The sequence below is a fragment of the Neurospora tetraspora genome (genome assembly GCF_033439725.1).
Source record: "Neurospora tetraspora strain CBS 560.94 chromosome Unknown B0H65scaffold_3, whole genome shotgun sequence".
Lineage (NCBI taxonomy): Eukaryota > Fungi > Ascomycota > Sordariomycetes > Sordariales > Sordariaceae > Neurospora > Neurospora tetraspora.
In genome coordinates, this window is record NW_026944385.1 from 2036660 (window position 1) to 2059847 (window position 23188).

Genomic DNA, 23188 nt, shown 5'->3' on the forward strand with positions numbered 1-23188 from the left:
AGTTGGTTTTCCTCCTAAGTGGATCTGAAAGATCGCTTTTATCATTCTCGTTTTAAGGATGGAAGTTTGTGATTGTAGAGATACTTGCAGGCACTTAGTTGGTTTTCCTTCCAAGTGGATCTGATGAGTTGTAATCTCGATCGTCTTTTGGCCCGAATTCCATCTCCTAAGAAGTAACGCAAGTGCATGATTCAGGGGAATTTCGCTCCCTGCTGTAGAGCGTTAAAGGCGGAATGTGCAAATCGATGATTACGATCTTGGGCGCACATGGAGAGTCTTTAGGCGTGCGCCGAGTGTAGCTCTTGATTTGTCCACATCATACTGATTTCTGACCTCTCTCTCACTTTTAGCCCACCTCAATCCGTCAAGATGGCCACAAAAGAGGAGAGAGTCGACATCCACCGCAGGTTCAGAGTGGAGTGGGAGAAGAACTGGTGGGCTCGCTATGCCTTGTCGCTGCGCAAGCGTGATGGAACGTTGGAGGATCACGCCGAGGAGGACCTTTGTGCTTGGCAAAACCGAGACTGGGATGAATGCAACAGGTTTACCATCCTTGAACGCCTGTACCTCATGCCAGAATCCGAGCGAGAGGCCACGAACCAACTCTGCGGCCGTGTCGATGGAAATGTCTTGATCGAACATACCATGGGCGTGCGCTGGGCTGAATCACGCGCACAAAAGCGCGACCATAAGGATTTGGATACATTCTTCCCCACCGAAGAGTACAGACAATTGTAGGTCCTTGAACGTCTTACAACACATCACCGTACCCAAGTTGTCCTACATGGACTTTACTGATCCAATGCAAAACAGGGCAAAGCTCCCCAAGTTTCCGTACGGTATGGAGCCTTTCACAGCAGTCTCCGACTTGGACTACGTCAAGCTCTGGGGCGGATTGGCTGGCTTCATGTTGGCTTTTGGCATCGACCCCAACGATACCGATGCCGTCTTGCGAGCTGGTCAACTGATCACTGCGTTGCGCAAACAGGGTGCTGTTTTTACTCATCCCCAGGTTGACTTCAAGGAGGAGTCTCATCCCCAGGTTGACCCTAAGGAGGAGTAACTTCATTTTGAAGGATTCTGCCAGATGGGTCGGTGCTTTCTGGAGGAATCGGTAAGAGCCGATCATTGCGACAGGGCCTGAGCCAAGGTCGCAAGAGAGTTGTGATGGGTCTGAGCATTCATTCCTTTGACATGGAACATCTTCTTTGGTCATGGACGTAGTTTCCAAACAGGAGAATGATAATGGTTAGAGCTTGGGGATTGTGCTTGACGTCTAAGACGAGCTCGCCTGCGTGGTGTAGGAGGATTAGAAGCCAATGGAAACCCACGTTCCCCATAAACCTGACCAGTGCAACCTGACACGGTGACATTTGTTTGTAGGAAAGGAGGTGGCCATCCTGGGAGTTGGTTGTTGAGGGGGAGAAGGAACAAGCAGCGCTGGAAATAAGCCAACTCAACTCAAATATCGATCTGGATTTGATTGAGTGTGTCAAATCAGGGTAGAGATTTGAGTTGAGTTGAGTTGCTTGCAAATATTTGCAAATATCCGCCGAGACTAAAAGTCCCAACCCAGCCCTAACCCTGACCCGGGTCCCTCTTGCGAAGTTGGGTCCGCGGGCAAAATGAACACTTTTATCGCCTAAAAACAGTCTGCCGCGGTGCCAAGAAAGGCGGTCAAATCGACAAGCAAATATCGACATCGGATTTATTTGGGTCAAATATTTCGACATGCCGATTTGTTTGCTTGTTTATTTATATTTGCTTGTATTTATTATCATATTTGACTTATTTCCAGCGCTGGGAACAAGAGGACAAGATCTGGGGCTGCAAGGGGAGCACCTCGGTAAAGGAGCGATACACTTGCCATGATATGGGTAAATGCAGCAGCACTGGACCCCAATAGTTCTTTTTGGAGGTGGCAAGAATGCCCCGTCATGAAATGTCAGTGATTTCCTTGGCTGCCGTTGCACCTGCATGTTCGAGTGGTGCCTATCTCGGACATAACGAAAAAGCGTCAATTGTCTTCTCGGCGCGGCAACAACCGTTCCAGTCTTTTGCTCTCATATTTCTGCTAACGAACCTTCAGCACTTTTCCCCAACAACATCACAACTACTCGCATTTCCTCCAAGATTTTGGTTGCTTGTGTTCATCGACGCATATCTAAGGACACAACCACGCATTGACACGACTACAAGACTCAAACAACGGTAATGTGTTTTCCTCTTTTTTTCCTCAGTTCCCTCCGCTTTCTCCTTCGTGACGGTGTGCCTGGCAAGCTCTAACCTAATCAGCCTGTTTTCGCCCAGATCTTCAATCCACCTGCATCCAAACATGAGTTCCCAAGCCGACAATACCGAGATCGAACGCCTCTTTGAAGACTCGTGGAGCTTAAGCTGGTATGCCCGCTACAGATGCGCGCGGAGCAACGTTGCAGGCGCCTTCATAGGGCCCTCTGTTCCCGTCGAGATCGTTGACCTTTGGAAACGTCGCGACTGGCTGGACCTACTCCATGGAACCGGTGGAGTTCCGGCCGAAAATACCTATCGCAGCATCATTGAGGCCTTGAAGAGCATGCCCAAGGTGGAGAAGGACGTAACGAACAACCTGTGTGGATGGGTCCCTATGGAAGCAATGCCATTGTACGACAGGCCGGATGGGCCGTGTTGGCGCGCCACACGCGCTTGCAACGTACTACACAAGGATGTTCGCGAATTTATATACGAGAACTTGAGGTATGTTCCATGATTACCATCTCTTCAAGGATCATCAATCTCAGCTTGTCACTAACGCCTACACGATTCCGAACAGTGGCCTCTACGTCAGTCCGTACGCTACTGCAGCTGGGGCCGGCGCCGACACACTGAAGGACGAGCCTGCCGTCACAATCGTTCCGGTTGCCGAAGAGCAGTAGATCCCGCCGCGTCAACCTCTTTCTCGCTCAAGCGAACATCCAGCCCACCATCTACGGCCTAGCTGCCAAGCTAGCGAAGGTCAACGAGCGGACAACAGTCAACACCGACTCCAAGCAGTGGGAGCAGCTGTCAAGCTTTGACTCAAACGAAGGCTTCGGCAACATCCGGGAATTCATGGTCGTGTTTGGTAATGAACAAGAATACGGAATATACCGTTATTTGGGCTGAAAAGATCTTGGAAGACTCTTCAGAACACGGAGCTCACTTTACCAAGATGCAATTGGTCAAGGGACGTTGAAGGATGAGGGACGAAATGCATGGAAGTGGCTCCAGGTTACAAGGACGTAGAACATCATTATCCTGCCAGCATCTTCTTTAGGGCCGAAGGAAAGCTTATTTGTGTAAGGCATTGAGATAGTGGTGCTTAGAGTTAGGTCTAAAGAAAGAACTTCATCTTTACATGCTTCGTGACAAGAGACTCTTGACTGCATTTGAGGGTCGTTTTCTACATGAATGGAACTGGGAGATATTGATGCAACCTTTGGATTGTCACCACCTATACAGGTCTTCTTCTCAAGCTCAGAAAGAAATAAGTAAGGCCCAAGCAGCACACTCCCACGTTACCCACGACCAGAAGGTCCACGGAAACACCAAGTTCTACCTACTCATCAGGGACATCACGCAAGCAGACCTTAGACACCAAGACACACGACTTTTCAAGCACATCACCACAACAACACAAGACAAGGACCCTCAAATTCCCAGAGCAAGGAGAAAGGCCAATATCAATCATGACCTCCTACCCATACCATCCACACCCCTCCCATCCAGCTTCCACAAGCTCTCCTTCTGCTCCCTCTCCCTCCCCCAGTCAGAGAACCCTAAGAATCGCCGTCCCAGATTCTCCTTCCTACTCCCGCTCCCGCTCCCGCCCCCCTAGCCCTAGCCCCATCTACCCTCCTACCTCTTATCCTCAGCGCGAAACCGCCAACATGGCCGGGGCAAACGAGAGGTTAAGGAGACCGGACAGGGGCATGGAGACTTGGACGTCAAGTATGCTAGAGGTAGGGAGTTGGTTGGAAGGGGTGGAAGATCAACGGGATTTTGAGGGCGAGGGGGTGGCCGGGGGGGAGGTGGAAGGGTCTGGGACTGAGGGGACTGAGGGGGAGGAAAGGTCTAGGAGTGGATCGAGAGGTGGAGGTGGAGGTGGGGGAGAGGCAGGTGGAAGAGATGGAAATGAAGGAGAAGGGGAAAGTCATTGGCGGGGTGGTGGTGCGACCGGTGGCATTGAGGCGCGGTATGAGAGTGTGAGTAGAGGTGAGGGTGGCGTTGCTGGGGTGCGTGGTGGTCCTGGGTCTTGTAGCCGGTGTGGACGCCCCTGGGCTGCCCATGATAATGGTGATGGTGGTGGTGGTGGTTCTGGTGATACCTCTAGTATCCAAGAGGACCTCCACTTCACGGTGAAACTGTCGGACACGGACACAGGGGCAATTACCAGTCCTCATGCTGAGGCCAGTGGCACTGGTAGTGGTAGCTATTCGAGCCAGCAAGGATGGGGAGCTCGCGAAGGGGATCAAGATGCGGAACAACAATCTGGAAACCACGACGATGGTAGCAGTAATGACCAGGGATGGTTCCGCACGGCGGTGTACGGCTTGGAGGGCTTGAATAGGTTGAGAAGCCCCAGGGGCAACGATACTACTTCTGACCAGGGGCAGCGTCTGTACAGCACGCCCAAGACGACAATCTGCGGTGCCTGTGGTCGAGATAGACAGCTTGAGCATGATTGGAGGTATCTTACATACCAAAAATGCCTGGTACTTTTGATAAGGGACTCATATCTGACACTGAGAATGCGTGGAATAGGAACTACTACCGAGCAAAGTGTTCAAAGGTTGTCGACGAGGAATCGGAGGAAATAAGCTCAAATGGAGAGAAGACGACAGGGTATGATGGAAGTCCTGATGATAATAGTCAAGGCAATGGATGGGGGTAAACTTGGCGGCTTTTTTGGTCTTCAATGATGGAGCTTCGAGAAATTAACCAGCTTTCTTCCTACCAGTAACCCAGATACCGTCGCCTCTGCCTCTGAGGAGAAGTACCGAGTGGCGACACATAATGAGGAGGAATGGGGGAGTGATCGCCGGGATAAAGGGACCGAGACAGCCAGGTACATCAACAAACCCCTTTTCCTCATGAACCACGTCCGTAACTCCCCAGCTGTGGAATAGAGTCGCGGTATATGCGTCGTTTATCAGCAGAAAACACTGTGTAAAAAAATGAGAGGGTAAAAGAGTGACAAAAAAGTTGTTGAAGCCGCACCCGGGCAGATTCGAACGAACCGGTTCTACTAAGGAAGTGGTCAGCCAGAAAGATGTGGCGCCCCATCTGCCGACTGAGCCAAACTTCCCCACGGTGGTCTGGTGACTGTACCTTGCCAACACAGACCTTAAGTACCAGGTAGAGGAAGGTAGAGCCGTCTTGCCTTGGGAAGGGATGAAGGTGTCAACGGGACGGAAACTTGGGAACCTGAGTCTTGGAGCCAGAGGCTTGGTGAAGAAGGCCCGAGCATCCAGTTCCAGTGCGCTGTTTGGGAGGTGCAGACGCCTAAAACGCGGGTGCCACAGGAGCTTGCAGGAAAACATGCCCGCTGCACCTGCCCCTGCCAACTGCCCCATGCAAGCCCCGAGGTCAAACAGGCAACCTAGAACACTCACCGAGGACACTCGCTCATTTAGCATCATATCCGGCTTTCAGTGATAATATAGATCGTGCTACTACAAGCTCAATTCCCAGAGTTCTGTGAGGTGCAGCTTTGTCATCTTGATTGTGTTCTTATCATGTTTTGTGAGGGGATTTCTCGACATGGCAGCCAGAAAAGCCCGGTCAGGTTCGATTAACCAGGGCACAGGGGCATCGAAATTAGCGCTGAAGTTACAGTGGGCTTACAGCGCCTTCCAGTTAAGATGGGCCCACCTTCCGCTGCAGGAGGCCCGGTAGGACCCACTTTCCACATTTCGTTCCCCTCTCCGCGTTTGCTCACGCCTTCCCCTCCTCCACCGGGCTGTACTTGAGGTCTCTTGCTTCTACAACAAAAGGCCCGCAGGTCTGCATCTGCTACATTCTCTTGGACTTCCCTCCACGACTTCCACCTTCTGCCCGACTCTTCCAATTTTACCTGCCCAATTCCGGTCAAAGCACTGCCCAGCTTGCCTTCCCCGCTTTCCCAACTGTCCAACATGTCCGACTACGACGATGATTACGGCTACGACGACTATGATGACTACGATGGCGGATATGACGATGGAGGGTATGACGACGGAGGGTATGACGACGGAGGGTACGATTATGGCGACTACGATCACGGTGGATATGAGGATCATGGAGCCCATGATCATGACAGCCATGATGCTGGCGAGGATGCAGTAGCAGTGGAATACACGGGTTTTGCCGTTATTGAGGAGGTGGAAGGTGGCCATGACCATGGTAGCGCTGTCGATGGTGGTGGCCATGAGGATCACACCGGTTATGCTGAGTATGCTCATTCGGACGATGGCTACCAAAGTGATCACGACCAAGCTCTTTCCTATGGAGTCATCTCCGGTGGTCCCAGCTATGTTCAAGACCACGACGACTATCCTGCGTCGTACTCTCCGTCTCAATATGCTCCGTCTGCCCGTGGCGCGAGCCAACCATCATCTGCACCGCGTGGTTTGATGGTTGATTCCCAAAGTCACGGCGGATCCTACAGCCATCGCCCTTCATCAAGAAGCAGCGGCGTTCATTACAATGGCAACTACCATGGTCCTGGCACATGGAATTACGAAGAACAGTCTCTACGAAACCATAGTGCCGGATACAGGTAGGTTCCACTTGGACTCACACATCAGAACTTGCCAATTCCTCAAGTGCTGGTTAAGAAGGAGCCACATCACTCTAACAGTTGCCGACAATTAACAGGCTCGAAACCCACTATCCACCTTCAAACGCTGCAACGTCCCACCGCAATGGGTACGGGGGGAAGCACATGTCCGACTATGAATACTTGCAAGCGTGGGGCGGAAGGCACAACTTCATGGCTTCCTATGGCTTGAAACCCGAACCCAATGGGTATGAAGAGTCACAGGCAATCATGACCGCACTGAGAGATCGAGAAAGCCGAGGATATGGCAGTAGCTATCACTCTGCTTCGGCCATGGTACAACCTTCTCCCGCTCATCATGATGCAGCACCAGCCGGGGCCAGCGGTTCCCCTTACTACCAGGATCGTCGATATTGGTGGTGACAACGGAACAACTACAGCCCAAGTCTTACCCTACCAACTGATCGACAGTGAGTGGAGGGAAGCACATGTTACATTTCAAGCAAGTTCGTACACTACCTTCCATTTGGGCTGCGGTCTTCCGGTAACCACAATGTCCGTCCTCTTCCAGCGGCGATGCAAGCACTGCTGTGATGACGAGCTTTGGTGGGAGGCGAGTCCCGCTGGACTGAGGTATAAAGGACTGGCCTCCCCCCTCGCAGAATGTTTCGTTTTTCTCTTCTCTCTCCATCATACACAGCCATCTTAGCCATCATCTTTGATATCTACCATCATACACCTATGTCATCATGTCTTGATCCAACTTATCCCACCAGCGATTGCTTTTTTCCCTCACACGACCGGCAAACACTGCGTTCCCGCATAGCCACGACGGTTGGACTACTCAACAGTCCAAATCCACTTCGACAGTCAGCCACACCTCAACAACAGCAGAGATGATCAGACTTCGGTGATCGACTCCCGTCCCCATCATCTCCATGATCCACGGGATTCTTCTTCGACTCCTCGAAACACATCCGACGTCTTCACTTCAACTATTCGGCCCGTCTCTTGTCCACAGAGACAAGGAGGATGTTGTACACTCCATCGCCAATGCAGAATATGCATACACAGTCCTGGTCCCATCATATCGCGCATGGATGTCTCACCACGACATGATGTTCCATTTTGACTCACCTGCCGCTTTCCAAGTCGTTGGATCCGGATGAAAACATCCATGTTTGTTCTTCAGCTGATCCCCTTGATGGCGATGCAGCCATCATTCCTTTTGGGGATGTATCAAAATGATACAGAGTACGTCTCCCATTCCATTGCCTCCAGTTCAACGGCTAACACTTTTTGGACTTCAGACATAAGACGACATCCCATTATGCGCGGCATCCTCTGCTGTCTCGAGAGCGAGAAACCCGAGCTTCCCCCGCGTCAGGGGCATTGTTTTGCATTTGCAAAACGGCGTCCCTACAAGGATGTCACTATGGCGGGCGAGGCCTGCATAATCTTGGCCTTGAGGTCGACGACCTTGTTCTCGTTCTGTTATTGCGGTCACGTTTTCCCTTCTACAAGTCCGCCAGCGCCATGATCCTCTACATCGAAATGGTTCTCGCCTACACAACGGTGGCGGTCCCAACATTCGCTTTAGTACAGAGCTTGAACGGCCCGCACGTCTCAGTCTTGACGACGATCCGTGTGGAACAGGAAGCGCAGGGCATTTGAGGGCAGGGCCTTGCACCCTCTCCAGGTTCTTTCGATTTGCGGCCGAGGAGGAGCAGAAGCTTCCTATTCCCGAGGAAGGACACATCATCGATTTGACTGATGACGGACCATCGCTCCCCCAAACCTCGTCTACCTCGTCTCCCTCCTCCCCCCATCACTCGGACTCAGATTCCGGGTACGGCTCGCTCCCTTCCTCTCAGGCCTCTTCTCCTAGCAACGACGACGTGTACCCCGACCTCGGCGGGGACGCTGAGGAGGGACACGCCATGTATTTGGAGCTTTTGCGAGAGAGAAATGACCCCTCTTACCTGCTTATGATGAGGGTGAGAGAAGAACAGTGCAAGAAGAGCATGAAGGATAAAAAGAACACGGAGCACACGGAGCACACGGAGCACACGGACCTTACTCTGTTCGCTCATCAACTAACAAACCCTTTAGTCAGAAGCAAGCACCATCCGCCTCCCCACCCGCCATCGCGACGTACACTGCGAAAGACACATCCCCCACCCCTTGCGGCCCTCGCGCCCCTCGCGCCGCCTGCGGTTTAAGCGCGGCGATGACAAAAAATGCCCGGCTCCTCGTCCCCGGAAGAAGGCCAGGCAAGGGACCTCTGCTCCGGATGTCCGCCCTTCCGTCGAAGTGGCAATGAGTACCTCGCTGGAGGCTGCCATGATGCTGCCGCCGCAAGTTCCCTCAGAGACCGTAGAGACGTCCCAGAACGAGAACGACTTGCGATCGGCTCGACATCAACGGGAACCCTCTCCCAAAGCTGCGCAAGCAATGGGAGCAGGAGCGGGAGCGTGAAGCTGCTGCTGCTGCTACTCAGGATTCATTGGTGCCTTCGCCGGCCGTTGTGGTCCCAACGACGCCCAGCACACGGAGGACACGGAGCACACGGAGGACACGGACTATATCGGGTGCTTGAGGGGCGGAGGCTTACCGGACGCGGAACCGGATTCTTCTTACGAGGAGGAAGCTGACAAGGAGGAGGATAAGGAAGCGGGCATTGAGGTGCCTTCCTTTCGAGGGTGCTGTTTCTCACCCTTTCCCGTGGGCGTCTCCCGAGCCTTTCCCGGACGCAGGTCTGTTCATTGTCCTTCCGTCCCCTCCCGCAGAACAGCAACCCGCCGAGGACCAGCAACAGTTGTTGGCAGCTGGTACTGTCAATCAGAACGACCCTGCCAACAACAACGACGGCAACATCGACGACGCCCAAATGCTAAAATTTTATCGGGAAATGACAATCGGCGTGTGGAACGACGGTTCGCGAAGGCATTTCCCACTATCACCGACAAACCAGAACATACGCAAGCGAGCAAAAAGCATGGAAAGTTGACCGAGGCCAAAGCTATGGCGATACTTACTTATAGGCCAAAAGGAGTGAAGGTGGCGATGGAATTCCTGGAGACCAATGAAAATAGGAATGCCGAGAAGACGAGTCCGCACCGTCAAACAAAGGCCTGTGGTTTGGCCGCCAACGGCCAAGAAAGCCGTCCCAAATGACGACGAAAACCAGATGCCGACCCGGATCCAAGAGCTGGTGCTCTTCTTCAAGTCGGAGTGTCATGACTACACATGCTGGAAAGCCAGGAGGGCTTCATATGGGTAAGCTAATGATTCCCATTGACAGTGGACATCCTGAACCTGACGGCGATGCATGGCTAACGGTTCCGAACGTGAACAGTGTACATCAATGTTAGATGGGTTGGCCTCGACCAGCCCAACCCGGCTCGAGCCCGCGAAGCCGTGGAGTTCAGACGCATTCTGTCGACCTTCAATCGTCTCAAATTTCTGCCAGTCTCTTTTGCACTCCTTATCGGCCGCTTGGAAGAGGAGACCAGGGGGTTCGGGGACATGATAACCGAACTCCTTACGCCGCCCATCGAACATTGCCAAGTAGCGGTGTTTAATCACGGCGTAGATACCTGGGTTGAGCGACGACAGCGGCCACATCTACGAGGGCGGCTCGCATCGACGCGTACCAGTTCTCCCCTTGCGGCTTTTCCGCCAATGGTGTTGTGCCCGCTGTCGCGGGCGCCGACAGTACTCTCAACAGTCTCCAATGGCTTTTCCAAGCCCGGCCGGGGACAGTGATCCTGTACTCGGTTTTTACGACAATTTCTTACCCGTTCTTTGCCTCCCAAGTCTCACGCCCGAAGAATTATATACAGCGGACAGACTTTACGAGCTGGGACTAGAGATGAAGGTGGCAGCTCAACAAGCTTACGGGATCTCATCCACGCTCGGTCCTGTTCCAAGCTACGCAGGACTGGGGCTAGAACCAGCTCTAAGATTTCCTCCTTCCAGCTGGATGACTCCCATTACTCCCATTCCTCATCTAGTAAATCCATATTTGCTTCCAGGTTCCGCGGCCAAGGCCGTGTGCGGCCACTACTTCACGGTCCACGTCACCCCTGAGCCTCAGTGCTCTTTTGCCTCCTTCGCAACCAACGTTCCCGGAGGCCAGAACGGACGGCAGACAGCTGAAGTCATTGAGCAGGTTGTTAACATCTTCCGCCCTAGACGTTTCAGTGTGACTTTGTTCGAGGCCAAGGGCGCATTGGCCACCACACCCGGCGAAAATGCTGATGATTCCCGTCGCACTCTGGCAACTTCATCAACGGCGCTGCTGTGGAATACGGCCTGCAAAACAAGTTTTTCAACCCTCCGGCCGACCATTTAACCGGCAGCAACTCAAACAGAGTCCCGCAGAATGTTCCTATCGCCATGGTTACCCTCACCAATCTACCAGCAGCCAGCGCCGCCGGAGTCAGTGCGGTCCGGCTCTATTGACCGGCTCCTGCATTGTTTCCAGGTTATTCCCGTCTCCGGCCAAATCCACGAGGAAAAGTCAGGTCCCCGGGACTTTTTTCACAAGAGACGAGTGCTGTGTTATATGTGGTGATAGGGCAGAGTCACCTACTGTGGTAACTGCTTCTACAACGTTTGCTCCAGCGCCTTCTCAATCGGAAGCTGGCGAGATCGGGCCGTCTGTCAGGCGCCCAAACCATTGGGCAGCTCGACAGCATTTGAGAGGACACAACGTCAAGAGATCCGGCAATCCCCGTGATGACTACAAAGACTTGGAGGCCAACCGCAGCTCCTCCAGCATCCCCTCCCGTGTCCACCCTTACTACAATTCCGACTATTACGACCCCTAATACGCTGCCGCCTACGAGAGCGCGAACGCCTCCTCATTGCGTCCTTCAGGTTCCGCCCCGGCTGCTCCGGCACTCGCCCCAAATTGCAATTGTATTTTCCAGGTTGGCTTGGGCCAAAGAGGTGATTGAGGAACAATTACCCAAGAACAACCAAACTCCTCTGGTACCCTATGTTCTCTATGCCAGTTAAGAGGTAATCAATACTCTTACGCAACTTATCTCCTATACCGATTGCTTTAGACGCTATCGGTAGAGCCGCCCGTCTATTACTCAGATATATTTAGTAATAACGACTGGTGTGAAGGTATTGGAGGGAGGTGTGTTGCCTCTCACCTCGTGGTTAACTCTCGAGGAGAAGCGCAACACTACGAGGGTGGTGATAGTTCTTGGAGTTTTTACGCGGCGATGTGGCGGCTTCGGCCCTGGGGTGGAAATCCTGAGGGCAAAGATTCCCGAATTCATTGGTGCCTTTGAACCGGAGAACGGCAAGCAACGCGAGTGATTCGCGGATGTGCAGCTTGCTGGTGCGGCTGGACATAAGGTTACAGACACCACAACTCGCACTGCCGGATGGGCTAGAGCTTCAGTAATGAGCTCTAGTCTCCGTTTACGACCAACAACCGCAAAGAAAAATCACCAGTAGCAGCGTCTACTAATGGACCACTAGATAACAACGCTCACTTTGGGCTCCGGACGGACGACAGCCTCTTAGAGAACTTTGAGCCTGAACTGGCCAAATCAAGACACAATGGCCCGCAAGCAGCAAGCCCAGAATGGGCATCAACATTCGCTTCCTCCCTCGGTAAGTACTCCCCAATTTTTCTGCCTACTATCCACATCACCAAGAAAACCGGCTGAATGTAATATATGTGAACAGACAGCCACAAATTCCACCCCCTCCGGTGCCCGCGTTTCGGGGCCGGTTACGCAAGCCCCGGAAAGGGGCCAAGCGCCGGCAGCGGCGCCTACAACAACGACAACGACGACCACAGCTTCAGCGGGCCAAGCCACCACGCCCGCGATACTTGGAAATCCCCTTGTGGGGACAGATTCCCTCCTCGCCCAGGTCGAGGATAAGGAGCAACAACCCGAACCCGACCATGAGTTGCCCGTTAACTCCCCCGCTGCGCACGAGTCACCCAACCTCAAGTTCGAACGCCCTGAAGTACAATCCACTGCTCAAGGATCTGCCAAGTTCAAGAAAAAGAGTCGCAAGACGATCCCATTAGCGATGGCGAGGACAATGTTGAGCGAACCACAAAGATTCACAGAGGCGAGGTTCCGAGTGCCGAGCACCATGTCAAGAGGGGAAGACTATCTCCTGAGCCTGTTGCCGAAGAGGAAGACGAGTACGACCATGGGGAGGTTGACGTTTCGTTCGTTAAAAGCGACCCGTCCAGGACTTTGACGATTGGATTCCACCTTTGAACGATGACGCTCGCCGGGCGAGAAGGAGGGAGAAGAGGAGGAGCGGAGAAGGCGGAGGGCCGCGAAGAGGAGAGGAAGAATGAGGGCTCCTGTGACGGTGGAAGCAGAAAAGACCGAGGTGATGGTGGAAGCACAACCAGGTCAAGAAGCATGGTGTTCAGATAAATAATTATGGTATCAGTGCCGTCCCCATTGCCGACATGAACGCCTTTATCACTCACACAATTCCCAGACGCAGGATCATGTAGCGTTGGCTCGCATTGTGTAGCACTCGTCGAAAAACAGGCCCTGTCCCGCCATTCAACGCTATTCAAACGCATACGAACAATAATTGCTTCATAGAATACAAATGTATGTCGGACCAAATAACCGTGAAAGCTTCCCAATGTGCTTGACTCAAAGTGATTTGATTGATGCTGTCGTTGGCCGTTGGCTGTTGTGTTTGTTGCAGCCCTCAGCTATTGGTGAACGTGTGCAAGGAAGTAGTTTCTCGGGCCTCCGGCATATGCATTAGTATGGACGATGCGCGCATAGCAAGGAGGGGTATCTATGTAACCATGTTGAAGCCATCACCAGCTCTTGGCATCCTCGGCACACTGGTGGATACGATCCACAGTCCACAAACGGCTATATATAGTCGAACGTCGTCCTCCACTCTTGTCCTTCTCTCTCTTCAAGCAATCAGTCAACACTCTCACCAACACATCGTCGCTTCACGTGATAACCTCCGTATGGTTCAACAACCCAGAGTCCAGACTGAAATCCGTGTGCTGTCAAACCACTTATTTCCTCATTCGTCAACTATTATCTTTTTTACAAAACGATCATCGCTACCTACACACAACCAACATCCAGGCTTCGAAGGCTTATACAGCCACCCAGAGATCGTCTCCAAGAGCACATTCCTCACCTCTCACATCCCTCTACCAATGCTGCTCCACAATGTCTGACGACGACTGGGATGATGACTACAGTAGCGACGACGTAGAAGATGATGACGATCCGTATGATGATGACGACGGCGGAGACCAAGAAGAAGAGGACGTTGAAGAGGAGGACGGAGATGATGATTGCAGTGATGCCGAAGCGTGAGTACTACACTATCAACATCATCAACTTCCTTATCACCCTCATACTCATAACACCCTGTTCATTTCTCCTACCCACAAGGAACCATCGTCAAGTACTGCCACTAATACTATGTCACATAACCAGAGACGACGAGGTCGAGGACGAAGACACTTTCGAGGACTGCAGAAGCTCCACCTCCGACTCTGATTAAGATGAGGACAGTGGCGAGGACCGTGAGGAGCGCGGCGCGGGTTCGATGTCCAACTACGAATATGCCAAGCCTTGGGGAGGAACGGGAGGGTTCATGGACTCTTACGGGATCGATCGGACGCCGGAGGGATATCAAGAGGCAAATGAAATGGTGGACACAATGAGGGAGGCGGCGGAGAGGAATGATGATGGTGGTGGTAGGAAGTGATAGGACGTGATGGTAGCATATCCGCATGTGGCAGGTGAAAGTTGATCTGCATAGGTTACCTCGTTTAATATTCATGTCTCTTCGTTCCAGGAAGCTACAAGCGGTGCAAAAGTCTGGGAAGGTACCATATGCGCATAAAGAGGAGCAGAGGAGGGGTATTTAGAATTCGGTTCTTGGACCATCCCAAGCTCTTCTTCCTTTCTCCCGACCAACCACCACTTTTTCCATCAAAACCACCATCCAAGTCCTATACAGCCACCCCAAGATTGTATCCAAGAGCACATCCCTCACCTCTCGCATCCCTCTACCACAATGTCTGACGACGGCTGGGATGATGACTATGTCGACGACGGAAGTTACGATGATGGCCCGTATGATGACTATGCCGGCGACGGAGGTTACGATGACGGCCCGTGTGAAGACTACACCGGCGACCGAGGCGACTGCGACGAACAAGACGTAGGAACAACGGGGTATGCGGAGGTTGAGGAGGTCAATGATGACAACTACAGAAATGCTGAAGGGTGAGTACCTCTACATCTACTACAACATCATCATCACCCTCATCCCTACAACACCCCGTTCACATATCCTTGCCAAGCCATCGTCAACTCCTGATACTAACACAAAGCTACATATCCAGTGACAATGGCGGCGGCGACGATGAAGACGTAGGGACAGCTGGGTATGCCGAGGAGGTCGATGCAGAAACCACGGGATATGCGGAGGTCGAGGAGGTCGGCAATGACAACTGCAGCAATGCTGAAGGGCGAGTACAAGTCCTACCGCATCATCATCATCGTCATCACCCCTATCCCCATAACATTCTGTCACATCCTGCCGCATCGCCTAACCACAGGGCACCATCGTCAACCCCTATCACTAACACCATCCCACATATCCAGCAACAACGACAATGACCACGACGACCGCACAAGCTCCGATCTTGTTCAAAATGCGGACCGTGACCAGGACCAGGCCGAGGGCAATGACGAGGACGGTCCTTCAATGTCCAACTATGAATATGTGAAGCCTTGGGGAGGAATGCATGGGTTCATGCGTTCTTACGGAATCGCTCGCGAGCCGGGGGGATATGAGGAGGCAGGGGAGTTGCGCGATGCGATGATGGAGGCGGCGCACAAGAACAGGAACCTCAAGGGATAGGAAGTGATGGGTCGTAATAATGGGGATCGTGATAAAATGGCATGTGGCAGGTGAATGTTGAGGTGGGTTGGGTGCATATATTCGGGTGCAGCATGCACGGGAAGTAATTGTGGGTTGATTTGGAAGCAAAGGCTGATTGATGCAGTCCATGTATCGGTATCTGCACTGAGGTGCTTCAACTTGGCAGTGCGTAGGGCAAGGAGGGCTGCATGAGAAGGTGCTTTTTGGGCTGTTCTTTCCCGTTTCATGGCGTGACTGGCCCGGATCAAAAATCATGTTCAATCGTGAGTAGCACTTTCCAAATCTGTGGTTCCTTCCTGAATGACTGTATGGTGCAATACTATCCAACATGATTCCAATTGGCCATCAATGATGTGTTTTTCGTGCAACCAAGTGGATCTGGTCGGCTTCCACTTCAAGCAGCTACTTCTCCCACCTCCAAGCTCCCTTTATCATCGCAAAGGCCTCAGTGCCGTACTGAACCGCGGCCCCTGCCAGCCATGGCAAAATAGTCGAAGGCTTCGCAAGCAACGAAGCAAGCACCGAATTGGGATTTCTCCTTGACCAAAACACCACCCCTAGAGTGAAAGCCGTGAGAGTCAACAGGCGGCTGAAGGTATGGCTCTGTTTGACAATCTTGTTCTTTCCCGTTTGGCCCTGTGGTTGTCAAACACATGTCAGTCAGTGTTCGACAGGCAACATTCGTCTGTGTAATCTTTCAACAAGCCTCCTCCCGTAGGATGGGCAAGGTGACAACGTTAACAGCAAAGCAAAGCAAACGCAAAAACTTACACTGAACCGCCAATCCTTCCACGACGGAAACAAACAAGAGTACCAATAGTGGGCTTGGGACCACGGGTAGGCCGCCGCGTTCCACGGTTTCCTGCCATCCACGGCACGGTTGTACCAGCTGGTGCATCCGGTGGAGAAAACGGTGTCCTGTAGGGCGCCGTGCACCCATTGGACGTATTTCTCTTCTGCTTCGCGCTTCACTTCGGCCACGCTTCCCTTGCCTTTGAGGAGCGGCTCGATGATTCGCAGGGAGTAGTTGATGGCGTTTTCGGAGGCGATGAGGAATGAGGTGTGGCCTGTTGCTGTGTTGGGACCTGGAGGGGGAATGTCAGTATGTACCGCTGACGAGACAGTCAAGAGGTTTAGAAGGGAAAACTTACCTCCCAGCAGGAAAAAGTTGGGAAAACCGCTGAGACTTTCACAGTTATACGCCTCAACACCGCCAAACGATTTCCAATGTTCGTGGATCGTCTCTCCCCCACGGCCGACAATCTCGCAGTCGAGGAATAATTGATTGGTCTTGAAGCCATTGGCCATGACAATGACATCGGCCTCCACGATCTCACCGCTCTTCATCCTCAGTCCATTCGACAATATCTCCTCCACCGGCTCATCCGTCAGCCTCAGATGCTCATTATGCAGGCTCTCCAAGTACCCGGAGTCGAATATCCTCCTCTTGCAGCCGACCTCAAAGTCCGGGATCAACAGGTCGTGATACCTCTCCGGCGCCGTCGCCCGCATGTACGCCTCCACCTGCCTTTGCCTCTTCTTGCGCCACGCCTTGGCAATCTTTCCATCCCTAAACCCAATGTATTCCAGCTCCGCATTGACGAACGTCAAGAACCGCTGGATCTGCATCGTGCCCGGGACATTTGCCAGCGTAAACATCAGCCAGAACGGCACCTTCTCGTCGATCGCCGGATACACCCAATGCTTGGACCGTACCACCTGCGTCAAGCTCGCCGTCTTGTCCACGATGGCCGGCACAATCTGCGCCCCCGTGCACCCGTTGCCGAACACCACCACCTTCTTCCCCGTCAGATCGACATCATGCCGCCACCTCGCCGAGTGAAACATCGGTCCTTCGAAGCTTTCCGCTCCTGGGATCCCCAGCTCCCTCGGCTGATCAAAGAGTCCAACACCACTATACAAAAACTGACACTCATGCACAATCACCTGCCCCGTATTCTTCTGCCTAATCCACATCCTCCACCTTCCCTTCTCCTCGATCCAGACGCACCGCTCCACCGCGGCGTCGAACGTCATCTTCTCGACCAGGTCATACTTGCGCGCCACGCGGTTGAGGTACTCCCACAGCTCGGTGTAGGTGGGCAGCACGCGCGTCCAGTTGGGGTTGCACTCGAACGAGAGCGAGTAGAGCGCCGAGGGCACGTCGCAGGCGCAGCCCGGGTATTGGTTCACGTGCCAGGTGCCGCCGAGCTGGGACTGCTTGTCGAAGAAGCGGATGTCGGTGATGCCGTACCAGCGCTGCAGGGTGGCGCCGAGGCCGATGGCGGAGAAGCCGGTGCCGATGCAGGCGAATTGGGAGTAGGAGAAGACGGGGTCTTCTTCGGTGTGGGAAGCCATGGTGGATATCCGGATGTTGATGGCACTTGACGGAGGGATAATAGGATCTGGGATGATCTGGGGGAGATGTTCAAGAGAAAAAAAGGACAGTGAGAAAGTCAAAAGCCCCCGACAGTACGGGAAAATCCCAACAGAGAACAGGACAAGCGGGAAACAAAGTGGTTATCTCGCGAGAGACAAGACCAAGTTTATACGACGAGCCACGAGTCTGCCGTGCTTGGGAACACAGCTGGAGTACATGCGCCCTTGGACCAAAAAGGCGTAGTAGGTAATTCTCCGCACGCCGGGCAGCGACCGACCGGGCGAGGGGGTGATGTCTCTCCTTGTCCCGCTAATCGAGCGAAAACTCCGCTGGGTGAGACTAGGACGCCCTGTCATTGTGGGGGATCTACCAAGTCTAGCCTAGACAGGCGAGCCCGACTGGGCAGGAGAAGTGAAAGAACAGGGGAAGTGGACGACGGGAATGGAAGAAGCGAACATCGGAAATAAGCAGACACCCCGTGACAGGGCATCCCCCGCTGTGGCATCGTGAAATGTGAATGGAGCAGCGGGAGTTTGCCAGGAACTGAAGCAACTTGGTGATCTTTTGGTACCGAGCGTGGCTATGTATACTGGGTTCTTTTCTGTTTAGAAAGTCCGAGGAATATGTTACCATTCCTGCGCGGGTTTATCTTGGTCAGATGGCGATGGGTTTTGAAGAAGAAGGAAGCGGGATACGAATGGTAATGCACTGGACACGTACAGTGGGTGGCATTTAAAAACGCACAACTGGTCATTTCCCCGCAAAACTCGTACTTTTCAAGTCTCGAAACAACAACACCACCCATCTTCCAATAATCTGTGAATTTCAACGTCTAGAGTATCTTACTCTACCAGTAAAGTCTACTTTTCCGTTTATTCTTTTATTTAAGAATCCCCGAGGGGGGAGGTAATAAACTAGGTACTTCAAGGAGAGCTAGATTTCTCATCCACTGTAAGCCCCTACAAGCTCGCTATAACCGATTTGCCAACCTTACCCTCGGATAAACACCACTCTTTTACCACCACTAATGACCAAAATTACTCAAGAGTCTCTTTGATATTAAAAGGTATTAAAGACTCTAACCTCGAGGAAGTGCATTTAGTTTAGGATATAGTAAGGAGGTCAAATCGAGGAGTGACGAAGGTGACTTTTTGGTGTTGTTTGCGGGGAAATTCCCAAGTTGTGCGTTTATTTGTGTTACCCACTGTAGGACTGCCAAATGGTCCAACACCGCCGCCGTCTTGCAGAATGTTTGCCTGTGGGCGTCAAGCACAACGATAGTTTTCTCCAGTGAAAAGATTCCACTTCGCCTGGAATCATCGAACCTCGACGAATGGCTCTAACTAAGCCTCACGATCCTCGAGCTTTATACCTCCACTCTCGTCGACATCAACAACCTGACGCCCTGCGAAGTTAAGCGCAATCTTGTAAGTCGGTTCCTTAACCATCCGCAGCACCCACTCGGGACCTCCTCTCTGCAACAAAAAGAGTCAGTATCAGCTTCGGTCTTGCACTGGTCATGAACGGCTCCGAACGAAAGCTTACCAATGAAGCGAGATATCGCATAATCCCCGGAAGATAGATAGTGCGGCCATAACCGCTATACAAGCTATCAACAATCTCTTCGCTCACCGTCCTGACATGCAACAACGGAAAGATAAAGTTATTCTGTCCTGGATGCGAGCCTCCCAGCAACGGCGTCTGGATGAAGCTAGGAATAGCCAAAGTGAGTCTGACTCGCTTGGCCTTGTGAACATGCTTGAGCTCCAGCTGGAGAGACTGTGGATTTGTGGAAGCAGGTCGGGTTAGTTAGGTATGTAGTACCTTGCATCACCTAGGTATGGGCGGATATTGACAGGACAGGCGACAAATGGCGCTCAGTTCATCACATACCTCATGCAACATCTGAAGACCAGCCTTGGAAGCCGCATAATCGCCAATGTACGGCGGCGGGATGTAGGCGCTTATAGAACACATGTTGACAATGTGTCCGTGATTATTCCTCACCATCTCCGGGAGGAACTCCTTGGTGAGCAGGAACGGCGCCGTCAGGTTCGTGCGGAGCGTCGACTCGACATCGCCGTAGGAGCCCTCCATGATGGTGGAGCCACGGGCGGTTCCGGCGCTGTTGATTAACACCGTTGGATGTCCGACCTCCTCCCGGACCCGGGCGGCGATAGACCGGATAAGGTCCGACTTGGTAAGGTCAGCCTGGTAGTAATGGATCTTGGCCCCCGTTGGCGGCGTCCAGCTCAGCGGAGCGTAGTCGACAATAACCACCGTCGTCCGCGGATTCCGCTCCAACAATCCCTGAACGACATTCTGCCCGATGCCACTGCTGCCTCCGGTAACCAGGACGATCTCCTTGTCCCAGTCCCACTCGCCGTGGCCGGGGGAGGTGAAGTTGTTGGCGAACAGATGGGTGAGCTGGTCGTTGGCGGCGAGGGTGGCGCCGGCGACACCGATGCCCGTCAGGTAGCGGCCGATGTCAGCGAGCTTGGACGGGTCGATCAGCTTGTGGAGGTGCAGGTCCCGGTAGTGCTCCGGGTGCTTCTCGAACCAGGCGATGGCGGCGGCGATGGGCAGGGTGAGGTAGGGGTTGAGGACGGTGCGGCGGACTAGTCGGCCTACGTCGTCGATGGTGAGACCTTCGCGTTTGATGGAGGTCGGCATTGTGTTCCCTTCTTGGTGTTTGACGACGGCGTGGCGGTGTTTTTGCGTGTTAGTGTTTGTGTCCCTATGTCGTGACCAGCAACCGTGTTAGTGACGGGAGCGAAGATGTGGTGAATGACATCTCTTTCTGGGTCAAAACATCAAAGACGATCAGATGAACTGGAGGAGCAATCATGTCGTATTGAAGTGAGGGGCTGAGAACACGTGGAAATTGGAGGTTCGTGATGATACCCTGTTGCTCCAGGTCGTCGTCATCGGACGGCTAACAAACCCCGCGATGGCACGGTAGTGGTGGATAATGAATGGTGGGCCAATTGTTCTGGGCGTTCAGGGGTTCCCCACGGGCATTGACCACCGGCAGTAAGCGTCCGTCGGGATGAACCTGTCAGGGCACTGCGCTACGCACCTGCCTGTGTGACGCATAGGCCAAGCCGGGCTCAAGCCAGGCCGGGCTCAAGCCAGCCTTCTGGGGAAGGCGGTATCCAGTGGATTAAATACTGGGAGGATACTTTGTATCCCCGAGCGAGATTCTTGGCTAGTTCTTAGCTTAGATTATTATTAACTAATATATATTGTATATAGCTATCTATACCTTTATAGAGTAGTATGATATTATATATCGAATGTGTAGAACGAAGTTATTATCGAGAATTAGATTGATCGATTTTTATTTTTCTTCTTTTGATTCCGTAAGGTATTTTTATTAGCCCTCTTTGGTAACGAAGTATTAGTCGAGCTATTAGGAAAAAAACCCTGCTTAATACTTATGTTAAATAAATGCGGACTTTTACGTTATATTAAATATATCATTTTATATTCTATTGTAAATAAATTAATATTATTAATTGTTTCTAAGTTTAAATTTAAAGGAAATCAATACTATTGATTTATTTTAAGTTTAGCTAGATAACCGATAGATATTTACGAGCCCGCTAGATCTTTAGATTCTATTTTAATGAATAACCTTAGTTTGCTTTGCTTATAGAAGAAGATTTCGATTTCGTTAAATTTCTTAAGCCTACTTTCGAATTAGAAGACGTTGTCCCCGTTAATGAAGAAAGATACTTAGTTAATTGGAGTACTAACAAAAATTCGTTTCTTGGTTTTTTGAGTAATTGGCGGAAGTAGATTAAATAGGGCGTTCTTATACGAATTATAATAGAAGAATAGTTAGGGATATAAGGTATTTTAGTAAATTAATTTATTGAATAATAGTTTGACCTTTTTACTAATTTACCTTTAAAATTTTATCCTTTGGAATTTCGGAATAGTTAGGTCGGATATTATAGATAGTTCCCCTTTTTACCGAATTGGATTTTCCAAAATTAGTAATAATATTAATTTCAATTTCTTTTTAATGAATTATTTTAGATTTTTAGGCCTAGAATTAATTCTGAGGAAATTCCTGATTTAAGAAAATTCCATCTATCCCTATTAATTAGCAAGAAACCGAATTTACACTGTAACAATCGTTCTTTAACGCCGGTAAACTTCCTTAATAAATTTAAATGATATTAAAAATAAGTTCGGGAATAGTTCGAAAAATAAGAAATAAATTAATAGTATAAGGAATAATAAGAGACTATTATCGATTACGTAGTACGTTTAATAACCGAATTTTAATAATTTAAAGTAGAAAAACGCCGTTAAGTTAAATTTAAAGCCGAATATTAGGTTCGATTTGAAGAAGTAGAATATTAAATTCGATTTAAGGAAGTTAAATACCGTCGGTAAGCCCAATTTAAAGAAGATTAGCATTAGGCCGAATGTAAGCGATAAATTTAATTTATAGAATAATATTATTAAATTAAATTCGAGGAAGAATAATATTACCGAATTAAATTTGTAAAGTTCGTCGCCGATTTGAATTTGAATAATGTAATTAACATTATTAAGTTTAATTTGAGGAAATTCGTTATTAAATTGAATTTTAAGAAATTTAATATCGTCGGGAAGTTAAATATTAAAAGTTTCAAAATTAAGAAATTAAAAATACTAACGACGGAGATATTAGGATAATTAGAAACCTAATTTAGGTGGAGATTATTGCCTTTAAAATAAAATAATCGCTAAAATTATAATTAAAATCCTTCTTTATTATCCGGCTACAGTATTAAAGTATTAAATATTATTTATTTTAATTTATTTACAATTTCTATTAATAGAGTTTAATTCAATAGAAAGATAATTAAGTATATAAATGTTTACGCCTTTATTAATAGGTTAAAATATTCAACCCGTAATTTCGGAAACGATGGCAAAATTTAAGTCCGCCGCATTTAGATTTAGTGCCTTTTAAGCCTCGCCTTAATGTAATATAATTATATTTTTTCTAAAGCTGACCGTTTACTATTAGAGACGGTTTTTATTAATATTATTTATATAAAATTAAAAGATAAATTTAACCCTAATTATTTAAT

At 50.7% G+C, this 23188-nt stretch overlaps 10 protein-coding genes across 10 annotated transcripts; 7 read left to right on the top strand and 3 right to left on the bottom strand.

The window, feature by feature from the left end:
- The first annotated feature begins 171 nt into the window (after positions 1–171).
- On the top strand, positions 172–1099 carry B0H65DRAFT_157686 (uncharacterized protein). The gene is made up of 3 exons (XM_062821182.1): positions 172–734; positions 814–839; positions 989–1099. Exons 1-3 carry the CDS (start codon positions 370–372, stop codon positions 1015–1017), a joined length of 420 nt encoding a protein of 139 aa, XP_062682933.1. The 5' UTR covers positions 172–369; the 3' UTR covers positions 1018–1099.
- Positions 1100–2157: 1058 nt separating this feature from the next.
- B0H65DRAFT_157767 (uncharacterized protein) lies at positions 2158–3058 on the top strand. Its single transcript, XM_062821184.1, has 2 exons — positions 2158–2736; positions 2813–3058. Exons 1-2 carry the CDS (start codon positions 2336–2338, stop codon positions 2913–2915), a joined length of 504 nt encoding a protein of 167 aa, XP_062682934.1. The 5' UTR covers positions 2158–2335; the 3' UTR covers positions 2916–3058.
- Positions 3059–3707: 649 nt separating this feature from the next.
- B0H65DRAFT_441443 (uncharacterized protein) lies at positions 3708–5147 on the top strand (the record flags this gene model as incomplete). Its single annotated transcript, XM_062825525.1, has 4 exons — positions 3708–3928; positions 4280–4708; positions 4783–4863; positions 4979–5147. The coding sequence occupies 4 exons, from the start codon at positions 3708–3710 to the stop codon at positions 5145–5147; spliced, it is 900 nt and encodes a 299-aa protein (XP_062682935.1).
- An 809-nt stretch (positions 5148–5956) lies between these two features.
- On the top strand, positions 5957–6854 carry B0H65DRAFT_157795 (uncharacterized protein). Its single transcript, XM_062821186.1, has one exon. It carries the CDS (start codon positions 6156–6158, stop codon positions 6780–6782), a length of 627 nt encoding a protein of 208 aa, XP_062682936.1. The 5' UTR covers positions 5957–6155; the 3' UTR covers positions 6783–6854.
- A 3558-nt stretch (positions 6855–10412) lies between these two features.
- Positions 10413–11328, top strand: B0H65DRAFT_157791 (uncharacterized protein). Its single transcript, XM_062821185.1, has one exon. The coding sequence runs from the start codon at positions 10515–10517 to the stop codon at positions 11133–11135; it is 621 nt and encodes a 206-aa protein (XP_062682937.1). The 5' UTR covers positions 10413–10514; the 3' UTR covers positions 11136–11328.
- A 1033-nt stretch (positions 11329–12361) lies between these two features.
- On the top strand, positions 12362–13403 carry B0H65DRAFT_587757 (uncharacterized protein; the record flags this gene model as incomplete). Its single annotated transcript, XM_062830990.1, has 3 exons — positions 12362–12415; positions 12491–12762; positions 12843–13403. 3 exons carry the CDS (start codon positions 12362–12364, stop codon positions 13039–13041), a joined length of 525 nt encoding a protein of 174 aa, XP_062682938.1. The 3' UTR covers positions 13042–13403.
- Positions 13404–13725: 322 nt separating this feature from the next.
- Positions 13726–14620, bottom strand: B0H65DRAFT_461563 (uncharacterized protein). Its single transcript, XM_062826603.1, has 2 exons — positions 14257–14620; positions 13726–14129 (listed from the first exon to the last, which is right to left on the bottom strand). Exons 1-2 carry the CDS (start codon positions 14603–14605, stop codon positions 13948–13950), a joined length of 531 nt encoding a protein of 176 aa, XP_062682939.1. The 5' UTR covers positions 14606–14620; the 3' UTR covers positions 13726–13947.
- A 222-nt stretch (positions 14621–14842) lies between these two features.
- On the top strand, positions 14843–15694 carry B0H65DRAFT_547669 (uncharacterized protein; the record flags this gene model as incomplete). Its single annotated transcript, XM_062829533.1, has 3 exons — positions 14843–15054; positions 15174–15359; positions 15436–15694. 3 exons carry the CDS (start codon positions 14843–14845, stop codon positions 15692–15694), a joined length of 657 nt encoding a protein of 218 aa, XP_062682940.1.
- A 642-nt stretch (positions 15695–16336) lies between these two features.
- On the bottom strand, positions 16337–18542 carry B0H65DRAFT_461565 (uncharacterized protein). Its single transcript, XM_062826604.1, has 2 exons — positions 16867–18542; positions 16337–16800 (listed from the first exon to the last, which is right to left on the bottom strand). Exons 1-2 carry the CDS (start codon positions 18071–18073, stop codon positions 16376–16378), a joined length of 1632 nt encoding a protein of 543 aa, XP_062682941.1. The 5' UTR covers positions 18074–18542; the 3' UTR covers positions 16337–16375.
- A 679-nt stretch (positions 18543–19221) lies between these two features.
- B0H65DRAFT_157816 (uncharacterized protein) lies at positions 19222–20893 on the bottom strand. The gene is made up of 3 exons (XM_062821187.1): positions 19989–20893; positions 19641–19874; positions 19222–19570 (listed from the first exon to the last, which is right to left on the bottom strand). Exons 1-3 carry the CDS (start codon positions 20766–20768, stop codon positions 19439–19441), a joined length of 1146 nt encoding a protein of 381 aa, XP_062682942.1. The 5' UTR covers positions 20769–20893; the 3' UTR covers positions 19222–19438.
- Positions 20894–23188: the final 2295 nt, after the last annotated feature.